The 13369-nt window shown below is 43.2% G+C and overlaps 1 protein-coding gene across 4 annotated transcripts in view; it reads left to right on the forward strand.

Annotated features, from left to right (window-relative positions):
* Nucleotides 1-13369, forward strand: part of PROM2 (prominin 2) — an 84031-nt gene that overhangs the window by 18120 nt on the left and 52542 nt on the right. For all 4 annotated transcript variants that reach the window (XM_066593076.1, XM_066593077.1, XM_066593075.1 and 1 more), the window contains exon 4: nucleotides 6193-6313. In XM_066593076.1, the coding sequence (XP_066449173.1) occupies nucleotides 6193-6313 (121 nt within the window). The remainder of the gene's footprint in view (nucleotides 1-6192; nucleotides 6314-13369) is intronic.

The following is a 13369-nucleotide window of genomic DNA, read 5'->3' on the forward strand; positions in this document are numbered from 1 at the left end:
CAGCTGAGTGGCTCAAACCCCTGACCAATGGAACCTTGTTGCTCGGGCAGATGTTCACTTCTGCCTGGTAGCGTCTGTTAAGTTACATGGGATTATAAATCATATTTCAATAAGACATGTAAAGATTGATTTTAATGCATGCAATTCACACAGTGTTTCCATATTTTTGTCCACCCTCTGTAGCTGAGTTTGTAATTTGGTGCAACTCCTTATCATAGCCTAATCTCCGTTACATAGCAACTTAAAGGGGTTGTCCCGCGCCGAAACGGGTTTTTTTTTTTTTCAACCCCCCCCCCCCGTTCGGCGCGAGACAACCCCGATGCAGGGACGTACAGACAGCTTACCGGAGCGCTTACCTTAATCCCCGCGCTCCGGTGACTTCTATACTTACCTGTGAAGATGGCCGCCGGGAACCTCTTGCTCCGTGGACCGCAGCTCTTCTGTGCGGTCCACTGCCGATTCCAGCCTCCTGATTGGCTGGAATCGGCACGTGACGGGGCGGAGCTACACGGAGCCGCTCTCTGGCACGAGCGGCTCCATAGAAGATTACAGAAGACCCGGACTGCGCAAGCGCGGCTAATTTGGCCATCGGAGGCCGAAAATTAGTCGGGCTCCATGGGAACGAGGACGCTATCAACGGAGCAGGTAAGTAAAAAACTTTTTATAACTTCTGTATGGCTCATAATTAATGCACAATGTATATTACAAAGTGCATTATTATGGCCATACAGAAGTGTATAGACCCACTTGCTGCCTCGGGACAACCCCTTTAAGCTCTGCTACATCTTCAGATGTGACACTATCCTTCCAAAATGTCCCCACAACCAATTCTTGCTCCTTACAGCGACCATGCAGTAAATGTCACGTACATTACGATGAAATCTATATGAATGTAGCTGCATGTTCCTTCAAAGCTCCATCCCTATGACTTCCCGTTTCAATATTGTCACCTAGAATAAGCATCACGGATTGTATCTGCCTCGAATTATTAAGTAGAATTCAATTCAGCTTTGGGTAGAAAATCCAATAAGTCATACTAGATGTAAAAAAAAATACTGTACCAGTCCTCCTGTGCAGAAGCTAGCCATAGGGATACCAATACCTGCTACGGTGTCATTCACCTGCTTGTACAACCTCACCACTCTAAACACACAGCGATGGACTCACCATTGTACCACAAGGCTGTCTGCTTATGGCTGTCCCAGTTAATGTTGTGACAGGGCAAATAATGTTGCAGCGAGGGGTCACGCAGAAGGTGGAGGCACCTGGTTGAGCAAATGGCTGTTATTCACCAGTCGCGGGGACTCCCCAAAATCACAATGAGGCCCCGAAGAACCGGATGAAGGCCATAGACCTATTCCTCCTAGCCGTATCTATCAGCCTAGTGCAGAACCCAATATAACGCTCTTTTTCCTAAGCACCCCAGAGCAGGAGGACCGCATGATAATGCAGGCACATCTTTCCATATCGCATGTGTGAAAGCATTGAATTATATTTTATGCAGTAGTGTTGTCTGCATAATATTTGTGCCATGTACATAGCAAGATGTATGTGTACAAAAGACACGCACTGTAGTGAAAATTTACTAACAGGGTATCAGACGCTGAGCATGCAGCTTTGTCATAATTAACCTTTGCATTGTTTTACTAAGAAAGAAGTATCACACATAATGTAGACTTGGTATTATTAACCTTGTGGGGAGTGTCATAATATATAACCTCTTGCATTGGAGCAATAAAACAGAAGGACTATAAGAAACACAAATGTTGTTTATGTGTTGACTTCTGCGGTGCACTATAATTTGGATTCACTGATTGATGATACTTTGATACCCCATGAGTATCACCTAAAAGCAGCTGAATATACTTACACATGCGTGACCCAGACGTCTCCCCATCCCATGTACAGCTCGTGACCAATTCGCCCCAGTACTATACCAGTCATATTATTCTATAGCAGTGGTTACAACCCAAAATAACCAGATGAGGTCATACATAGACCCTGTGAAAGTACAACATTAAACTTTACATGAACATAAGATACCAACAATCCACACAATATTCTCACATCCCCCACTAGAAATCCACAAAAGACCAATTTCCATTCTTTCAGTAAATAAAGGGGTGTGGCACGCAAAATTGTGTGTTTTTGTAAAAAAAATATATATTTCCATGCGCCATATTATTAAATCTCCATGAAGTTGATTTCTTCAAAGTTAGCAAGTATGCAGCACGGAGTTGAGCCTGAGGCCCTGCACTTGTATATGGCCAGGCAACGCCTAGGCGTGTATGTAGACTAGAGAAACCATGGATTATATTTCTCAACATGTGAGAAAAAAAAGATCAAAGCTACTCCAGCAATAAGAATTATTTACATGTACACAGCCACGTTCAGTGTCGTCAGCGCACCAGTTTCTCGTAGCAGAATGATCATATACAGAATTTGTATAACGAGTGGAGGAGAGGGAGCATTCACTTTTAATTATCCCCACATAATGGATCTGATGAAGTGAGTGTGGCAGGCAGGACCGTCATTCCACTGTCACTTGACCCCATTTCAGAGCTGCCGTCATTTCATTTTACCTCTAAAGAGCCTGGGAGCCTCTAAGTAAGCTTGTTAATGCACCTGAAACACCACAAAATGAGCATTGTTCCTGGATGGTTGATACGGCATTGCAAGAGTTAAATATAAATGTTATATTGTGGAAACCATCCGCCTTTATTGTCACGTGGAGGTGAATCAAGGACTGCGGAGGTTGTAATAGCAGCAGGGCCTAGAGTAATAGATGTTTCCCACAAAAATATCAAATTAGATATGACATCTATGTCAGATCAGTCAGGGTCTGAATGATGGAATCCCCCCACCCACACACCCTCGTGGGGCCACAGCTCTCAATAAATCAGTGACCCCATTTAGCCTTTTTACAAAACACCACAAGAGATAACTTGCTGTGTCGGAATGGCAAAACAGCTTAGCTAAATTCCACCTGCCAGAAATGAGAACTTGTCTAGCTTTGGCATTAAAAGCTGTCCATTGGGGTACCGGTAGGACCTTCACAATTAGCTAACTACTGGGGGAACTTTCTTATGAGCTTGAGCACTGAATCTCATCATACACATAAGAGCTACTTCTCCATCAAAGTATTCTGCAACACGGTAGAGAGATTGCCAGCACATATGCCAGTCCGTGCCCCTATTGGGGCTCTGAATTGAGATGCCAAAGTAACCTATGCGTTTTTTTGGAGTGTGGGAGGAAACCCACACGGACATGAGAGAATATACAAACTCCATGCAGATAGTGTCCCTCAGTCGGATTCAAACCCAAGACCTAAGCACTGTAAGTCTACTAACTCTGCTAACCAGTAAGCCACCATGCTGCCCACAAACCTATACTGTCAGTGTTATGTCCGCGTACCACGAGGGCACCAATACGGACGCATTGGATCCATCACCCGCAGATCTCAAGCAAATGCGCACACAGAACATAAAGGGACAGTGAACTGCATACTAGACTCACAGGCAGGCATACATTTTGAACTGACAAACGACCAAAACATGCACCTTACATATCCGCACATATAACCAAATGGAATAGCTATCACATATGCAAGGTATTGGTTCATAAATTGGCCAAGTCACTTAAGCCCGCAAGCCCACTTCAAGGGTTCTTGTTGTCTCACGGGTCCCTACTCTAACGAGACAACATCCACATGCCACCTGTCTACAAACAGGGTGATCGTCCCGATAACGACGGCTCCGCACTGAAACTTAAGTTGCCTAGAGATGGTAAATGATCCACAGCAGGACAGGACACAGTTCACAAGAACACACTAGGAATAGTTTGCAACACAGAACAGAACTGTTCATACTAAATATCTGGCCACCCACACAGATACACCAAACAGGCCGCTGTTCACACCTGATGTCCGGCCACCTGCACAGACATGTGCAGTGGGGAACTCCACAAGCATAAAAGCGCTAGATAATTTTTCCAAAAATTAGTGGGATTTGCAGAGTTTTATCCGTGACTGGCCTTAGATATATGCAAAACATTTGGTAGCATCTTGTGGAGCTACGTAAATCATCCTCCTGATGTTCTGTGGTGCTGCTGTCAGCTCATTAGCATCCATGCAACATCTCTGCTACAGTATTTATGTTATGAGCTTGGTTCTGGTGCTATATTTATGTACTGAGCTTGGTTTGGATGCTGTATTTATGTCATGAGCTTGGTTCTGGTGTTGTGTTTATTCACTGAGCTGTTCTGGTGTAGGTATGCTGCTATTTTGCTGCTTTCTGCATAGATAATACAGGTAGACTGCCTATCAGTACAATATATGTTCTTTTTTGTTTTTTTAATGACCATTGAGGGGTAACAAAAAATAATTCCACACAATGTTCCATCTAACCTAAGGTCGGCACTGCTTTTATATCAAGTAATAGCCTAAGGGGAGGTGGGCCTCTACTAAACATCAGTCCTCGGGCAATGCCTGACCATCCTCTATTCTGCCCTGTTGCAGTCTGAACCTGCTTGATAAATCAATCCCTAAAGGACCATTTAGACACAACGATTACCGCTCAAAATTCGCTCATCTTCCATCTTTTGAGCGATGATCGTTGTGTGCATTTACACGGCAAGATGAACGCTCAAAATTCGCTCAAATAAGTGACAGTTTTGATTGTTCACTTTGCATAAGCTGTGAAGTAGCTAATTAGCTACTTAACAGCTTATTAGTGTGTAAATGAAGGCTCATGCTGTATACAGAAGACAAGCGGGACCGCTATCTTCTGTATACAGCAGTTTCCTTCTCGGAGTGCTCATCTGTTATACAGCTAAGCGCTCCGAGCGGGGTATACAGAAGCAAAGCGGGGCCGCTTGTCTTCTGTATACAACTGTTTTCTTCTCGGAGCAATCTAAAAGTCAGCGATCAGCAAAAAGTGCACGACGGCTGTGTGTTTAGACACAACGATTATCGCTCAAAAGATGGAAAATGAGTGAATTTTGAGTGATAATTGTTGCGTCTAAATGGGCCATAAGGTTAATTTCTCACGGGTGAGCATGATATCGAGGAGCGGAACTCCCGCGGATATCATACTTGGGAATATGTGATGTCTCTGAGGATGCAAGGCGTTTTTGTGTCACAAATGCCTCCCACTGCTTCAGGGAAGTAGCGATCCTCTAACATGGCTTTTAGCCACGCCAGAGAAACCGCAATTGTTTCCCATTGTTTATTGCTGGTTCATGTCCGTTTGTCTGTTTATTTTCTGTCAGTTTTGTGTCAGTTTGTTCTGCTGAGTTTGTATGTTTTTTTCTGCGCTAGGTTGGCCCCTAGGGTCCTCTAATAGATGTTTCTTGCTAGTGTAGGGACTGCAAGACACGAGGAGCCTTGCTGAGGCTTGCAGCTTAAGTTCATTGGCCAATGTACGAACTAACACCTCGCTTTTATATTCAGCTTTACCATCTGCTATTAGTGTTTGCATTTTGGCTGCTGTATGCTGTTTTCTGGCTCTGTGTGTTTTGTTGTTCTGTCCCTGTTATGTGGCATGTGTATGTGTCCTGTTCTGGTGGCATGGTTCCTAGGAGCAGCCAGGGCTCAGATCCGAAGACCGCTGGGCCGCCCTTTATTGGGGCGATGTCCGCGCTTAGGCAGGGCCATGTCATCCTCCCTTATAGTTCAGGGCAAGTTTGCCTGTAACCCGTGTGCACCCGTGCGTGCAATTCCATGGTCACGATCGTGTGGGCCCCATGCCTAGTTTGCCCACACAATCGTAACAGCTATATCCATCAATTCCATTAAAATGATTGGAGCAGTACCACATATGTGCCACCACTGCTTCATTCATTCAAGGATGCATCAGATGGCTGTTCTCAGGATTGGTTGAAATTCTAGCAGTCAGACCCCAAATGACCGGTAAGTTATCCAGTATCCTATGGGTAGGAAATAACCTACTTGGCGAACAACCCCTCTAAATAAAATAATTATCAAAGCTGGTCATGGATCTTATCATTTCTTGGTGCTGGTGGTTGATGTTCTTACCATATTTACAATTTGTGGGTGTTTATGAGTTAGAATAAAACTGAATTAGATTCTTAATCAAGGCCTCAATTACACTTACAAGTTATATTTTCCAGTAGTTGATGAACTCTACGGCATAGTGCAAAAAATTAATGACATGCTCTCTATTTCTATCCCAGTGCTGGAATAGTCTGTACTTTCTATTTGAACCAGAAGGCACACGTAGAAGTTGGCACTGGCGTGCAGGACTTGACGAGAACCTTACAGAACTTTCGGTCTTCTGTGAACAGCATTCCACAGGTACAGGGAAAATCAGAATCTGTATTTCTATAAGCACTTTGGATCAATTAATGAAATAGAAGGAACTAATAATAATGATTCTTATTTATATAGCACCAACATATTCCACAGCGCTTTATAACTATGAGAAATTCCCATGGGGTGATCATAACTGTGACACCTTCTTTGTGACTTTTGAACACAAGGGGTCCGGCCTTCTGTAGTAAGCCAGTGTGAGAGGTGATATTCATGATGGTTGTTACAGTATATGTCCCTCTGCCACTTGGCTACACTACAGTGAAAGATTAGGGGTTGATGGTAAAGGCTTGTCTCTACTCCCTGGTGTGATGTCTTCATGTAGCAGTGAAAGAAAGTCCAGGGCGGCAGGAAGGATAACAGTTAACTCACTTTTATTCAGCATCCAGATGATGAAGGCACAAGTCCTTTACAATCCAAGTTTCCAAATCTTGTCCTGAAGGTGGTGGCTGTAAGTGTTGTAAGCTCTATATTCACTATGTACTGCTGATGTGGGTTTTTCACCTGCACTATCCACCTTTTCTCCTCCAGAAGTTCGAATCTGAAAGGGCTGTTCAGAACTGTGAGAATCTGTCCCCTAAACCAGCTGTCTAGTTCACTTTGCACCACACCACTATCTACTGTCTTCATCTAAAACTTTGAACTCTGAAACCTTTGCAACATTACAAGAACTTATATGACTTCTGCTCCTCCCAGCAGCTTAGTGATGATTGGCTGAGAGATGGAAAGCTGAAAATAGTTGAGTCACTAGGCTCTTCTATCCTTCTCTTAAACTCTTTGATAGCCACCACTTTCAAGATAGGATATTTTATAAGATTTTACAAGCCCATTCAAAGATATATCTATGCAATTTCCCAGAACTATCAGTGCAATTATGTAGCAACAATCCTGGGTCACTACACATAGGTACTTTTACAATGGCAGATTTAGCTGCTCTCTTATGAGTTCTATTTTTTTTGCCCACTTTGGGGTCTGTATTTACCCACTTTATTTGTGATTCCTTTAAGAGGGATCATTATCTCTTTAAAAATATCTCTCCACACTATTAAGCATCACTGTATTATTTTCCATTAAGACAAGCTTTATACACTCTGACTCTTCAATGACTTCTCTCTTCTGTGTGTTAATTCATAACTCAAGAAGGGCGCACTTGTGAGACCTTCAACCCTTAACTTTATCTGCTTCTCTCTGATGAGATCAGAAGGAGAGGATTATAAAGAACACAGTTGACTGCTATATATTTCTGGATAACAGTATCAGCTCCAGTGTATAATTAATGTTGCAAAGAAACAAAGTCTTAGCACAAGATTGTAAGTCATCAGTAAGACATCTTTGCGGCATCTTTTTTTTTTTTTTTTTACCCTACAACCATGGCGGTTATATTTATTTAATGGAGATAAGATTTAAAGCACATTAAATAAGAGCACTGTAAGTGGGGGACATTGCTCCACATCTGAGAACAAGCTTCATACGCTCCATTGATAATAGAGTGAGACAGCTGGAATCTCATGGGAAAAAGGTAAGAAATCAAAGCAGGGACTATCTGGAAATAGGAAAAGTATAGAGATAAGGAGGTCAGGAGGAGAGCTGTTTTACAGCGTGACAGGGGGGTCACAGTAAATGTGAGGCATGCCTGCGGATCACATTGATCCTGAGGCCTAACCATAGGACACAGTGGCAAAATCTCCTTGACCCTTCCATCCCTGTAGTTTACTATGCCCACTCTCCCTCAGGTATAACTTGAGGAGGAGTGTGACTTTGAGGTTGTAAGTGTCCTAGGAGTCAGCAAAGAGTTTTAATAAAACCAATGTGTGATATAATAATTGATATACTAGTCACTGCAATGATAGAGTTTTTCTAGTATCTGCGATGGATAATACAGTAAACTGCAATCAATGTCATATTGCATTGTTCAATTCACTGATATTTCATGGGATTATATGCTTAAAAAACATTTTTTAACACCCTATCTGTATACAGGTGAAGTTTTTTCAGGCCCTCTTCAATTATCCAAAACACAGAACAGTTAGAAAGAGCATCTCTCCCTCTGAATGACCCAGAATGTCCATACATTACTTGTACAGTCTTTTCATTGTAATTCTTCATCTCCCCTGCAGAGGCACTGCAGGGAAATTGAACACTTGCTTTTTTTTGCTTTTCCCCACAGATGGCAGATTGACAGTTTCTAATAAAGATTGTTTAGATAACTCCTCTAAGGGTGACTACCCACTAGCGTTTTTTTTACTGCGAAATTCGCAGCGTTTTTTTTTCTGCAGGGGTCTTTGGGCTATGGGACTTGTAAAGCTAAAATCACGATCGCGCAAAATTGCAATTTCACGGTAAATTGTGATTTTGCGCGATCGCGATTTTAACATTACAAGTCCCATAGACCCCCTGCAGAAAAAAAAAACGCTGCGAATTTCGCAGTGAAAAAAAACGCTAGTGGGTAGTCACCCTAAGGCCGGCTGCACACGGCCGTGACGGGCTCCGCCGCAAAATTCCGTGGTGGAGCCCGTCACGGCGCCCCCCAGTAGACCCCATACTTACCTGCGGATCCGGCGTCCTCGCTCCCGCATGACGCTTCCCTGCCCACCGCCGCCGCATCATGTGACACGCCTGCCACGTCACATGACACGGTGGCGGTAGGCGGGGAAGCGTTTTCATGCTATCTTCCGCTGTGCTACAGCGGAAGATAGCGTAAACGGACGGCTTCCATTGACTGCAATGGAAGCTGTCCGCGCGTACACCTGCGGCAAATAGAGCATGCCGTGGGTGAGAACGGGAGATTTCACGGTGCGGAATTCCGCAGTGGAATTCCGCACCGTGAGCCCTGAGCTATTAGGTTCAATAGAATCTAATAGCTGTGGGTAACGCAGCGGTTTTTCGCCACAAATTACGCGGCGGAAATCTGTTCGTGGGAGGGAGGCCTAAGGGTGCATTCACACGTTGTGGAACTATATCCCTCTCCCATAAAAAAGAAAAATCAAAGTTAATCAATAAGTCATGTGTACTCCAAAATGATAACAATGGAAACTACAACTCAATCCACCAAAAAATAAGGCCCCAATAAGCTGAATAGATAGTAAAAAAAAATGTGACGGCACAAAGACAAATGAATAAAGTGCTTTTACTTTGCAGCATTAGTAAGAAATAAAACATATATAACTTTGGTATTGCCATAATCATAGGGTCTGCAGTATAAAGGTAACTGCATAGTGAACGTCATAAAAACAAAATACAGAAAATAATGGCGGTATGGTTATAATGTACGCAGTTGGAGTGTATATACTTACTAGGGATGAGAATTTTCTATCGGTTACATTATTCCGAGGCAATAGGCTATGAGTGAGAAATGCTACTCTGCCACACATGGACAAACCAGTGTTATAAATGGCACATGGTAAGTGAGAAGAATTGGGGGTAGGCTGGCTTTTCCATTGAGTTTCAGACAGAGGCATTACTGGAAGTTGCTGGGCTCCAATGCAAACTCTGTAAGGGGGCCCTGACTATAATACTTCATTCACAGTACTGATCTTTATACGGGCCTCCTAAGATCACAAGGCCTGGGTGAAACTGTATCCTCTGCATCCATTATAGTTACACCACTGGACTCAGAAGTTTCAAAGTACGCCTCTACTACTGGAAAGCGTATTGTGCTGTAAAAACTAGTATGGGTTCCCATGGGAGAATCCTAATGGTTTTCATGGGAAAGTGGTAAGTGCTCAATAAGAGTAATGGGGGAAACATTTCTAGACTCAGTAGGTACATTACCGAAACCCAGTGGAAATATTATCAGTCACCAATGTAAAACATTACCAAACTAGTGGTTGCGCACAGACAGAACTAAAAAAATATATCACACAGGCAGAACTAAAAATGTTCTACTCTGTGAGCAACAAAGTTCTGTTCTATTGGCTAACGCTGTACCAAACTCTTTTCTTTTAACTTCATGTGCGAAACATAATCAGTTACATATGTAAAATCTTACCAGTGCGTAGTGGAAAATATTATCAATAGCCCTTGAGAACCATTGCTTGTCTTGTCTGGAGGCCTTTATCAATCTCCTATGGAAATCGTTACCAGTTTCACCATTACTTCTGCTGTTTATGGCAATCATGGTACCCATTACCAGATTTCTGTTGGAACCATAGATGTTTTTTTCTGGGAATCCTTGTCAGTTGCCGATTATTACTAATTACTCAGTCCTCAGTAGGGAAACCTTATCAGTGTTGAGTAGGGACTAGAGATGAGCGAACCTACTCGTTTAGGACGTTTTTGCACACTGACTACTCGGACGAAAAGATTCGGGGGACGCCGGGGGTGAGCGGGGGGTTGCAGAGGGGAGTGGGGGAGAGAGAGAGCTCCCCCCTGTTCCCCACTGCTACCCCCTGCTCCACCACGCTTCCCCCCCGCCCCCCGGCGCCCCCCGAATCTTTTCGTCCGATTAGTCAGTTACTCGGAAAAAGCGGTGCTCGAGTGCAAAAACGCCCTAAACTAGTAGGTTCGCTCATCTCTAGTAGGGACATTTTACCAGTCTCCAAAGTGAAAATATTACCAGTCTCTTGGAATCATTACCAGTCAGTTCTCTACAAGAACCCTACTTGTTCTTGTGAGAATCATTAACAATGCCCAGTGTGAACCATTGCAAGTTTCTTGTGGAAAATGTTACTAGTGTAATATAGAAACGATTATCAATGTCTAATGAGAATCATTAATATGTCTCTCGTAGATTGTTATAAGTTCAGGTAGAAATTATTGCAAGCTCCTGTGAAAGCCATTAACAGTCCCCTGTAGGAGCTATTAATATTGCTAAGTGAAAACCATTAACAATTTCCAATGCAATTTGTGTTTTGTGGAAATGATTACTACCAATGGGTACCATTAAGAAATCTCCATGGGATCATTACAATATTATTAGACCACCATAGGAACTCTTATGAGTGACCTGTAAGACCCATTAATCTCCAATGACAACCATTACAAGTCCCTGTTAGAGCAATTAGTCCCTATCTCCAGGGCTCTCTTGGTACCACTACCAGTGTCCAGTAGACTGCCTGTTATGTTATAATGTGTGCGACTGTTCCTGGGTCATGAGTACGAATGCTGAGCATAGCACTATACAGGCTCCATCAAAGGCAGAGTCCAAAACTATAATTTGAGGTGCTTCATGCTCCCTCAAGGTTGTTGTTGATTTGATGTAGTTTCAGTGAGTACAGCAATGTCAGTGAGCCTAAAAGTATGGGAGCACTTTCCTATGAGATTGGAGCTGGAACCAGCAAGTATACAGATAAGCCGAACACCCCTGTGGATGTTGATCTACTGCCCTGGCCTATGGACTATGTACTGTGGCCTTGTATGGATTGCTGTCTGAAGAAAGTTCCCTTCTGTAAGCAAGTAGGGTGGTTCCAGATGCTACCGGGACGTCTGCACTAGTCTAGCCCTGAAAGAACTGCCAAGTGAAGTAAACCATTTAACGTAACCTATTGTCTTGAGTTTTACTTTTTGAGTGCCCTGTAAAAGTAACAGTAACTAACCCAAAAGTAAAGTACCCTGCAAGAGGCTGTACAGATGATAGGCTGTGTCTTGTTATTTATAACTGCCAAGCTAAGTTTCCTCTAAGAGGGACTGTAACCAACAAGTTTTGTACTGAAGCAGGGTGATGGTCTTGTGTATGGGGCAGTGGTGACAGACAGGGGCAGAGGTGGCACATATAAAAACTGAACTTTACTGAACGATGGTGGTTAATTTTGTCACTCAATACGAGGGTAATGATTACTTGAATATCACACCGAATAACCAGCAGTTTGTGGTATATAGCAATTAATCCTTGGAAGCAGCAAGTCATCTTCACAGCACATACGGGCCATTGGTTGACACCGTCTCATTTAAATATTCGTAGCCCTACACAATCTGCGCCTTAGGGGTTGCGTTCCTACACTAGGAGTGCTTGACATCGTTAATGCCATAATTTACCTCAAGGTCCTTTCTGCTATGACATTTCTTCTTCAACTATACCAGTCAGGTGACCTGCTGTGCCATGACATCCCACACATATATCCGCAGACTCATTAGTATCTAAACGGTATATCCAATACAGCCAAGCTTTGTGTCTCCTGTAGAGTAAAATATTCTTAAGCCACCACTGGAATCCACCTCAGTTAATACCCCATCCTTGAGTGAGGTGGTGCAAGTATATCAAGGACCACACAATAAGATTAACCCTCTTCCATGCTGCTGCCACTTCTTTGCATGACCCTTTCTTAGATGACCCTATTCCCAATGATGTAGCAACCACAGTTAGTTTCTTATTGCACTTTGCTCACAGCCATGTCTTCTTTCTCCTTCTTCTTCTGTTTCTTTACTATACATTGCTCTGTGCTATAATGCATATTAGCTGTCAAAGTGAGTTAAAAATAATCTTCCTGTACTCGTTAAGACTCACAAATCTATATGTGATCTGCAAAATGTGCATATCGTTGCTGCATGGAAAAGGCAGTTAAAAATGTCGATCAGTCAGACGAATGGCCATCCATGTAATACAAGGGTGGCTTGAGTTCCTTACAATGGGAGCTGCTCTCATAGCTTTCTTATCTGGCTCATAAAGGGGGTCTTGAGTGAGGAAACTCCTCTATGCAGCCCATATGCCCTAATAGGTATTAGTTAAGGGGGTTGTCCAAGATCTTTTTTTCTATAAAACTCAGCTCCCCATGCCATAAAACAACAAAAAGGTCATATACTCACCTCTCCCCATTTCCTGATGTGTCCTGCACCACCGCTTGATCCTTCGCTCCCTTTGTTTGTTTAGAGGCTGCAGTGTCGCCTGTTTACAGGACGTCACAGTCTGCGCAACCAATGACAGCGGGAGAGATGAGTATATGAATCTTTTTTTTTTTGGCAGTGGGAAAGAACCCGTTTAATGATTTCCTATCCAACATCTATCGTGCTGACCTTGATTTGAGGGTGTTGAGGGTCGATGGAAGCGCCTTCTGCCTTGAATACCGAGATACCCTGACTGCATTGCAAGCCTCTAAAGAGTTAATT

This window comes from Eleutherodactylus coqui, chromosome 2, assembly GCF_035609145.1.
Source record: "Eleutherodactylus coqui strain aEleCoq1 chromosome 2, aEleCoq1.hap1, whole genome shotgun sequence".
Classification (NCBI taxonomy): Eukaryota; Metazoa; Chordata; class Amphibia; order Anura; family Eleutherodactylidae; genus Eleutherodactylus; species Eleutherodactylus coqui.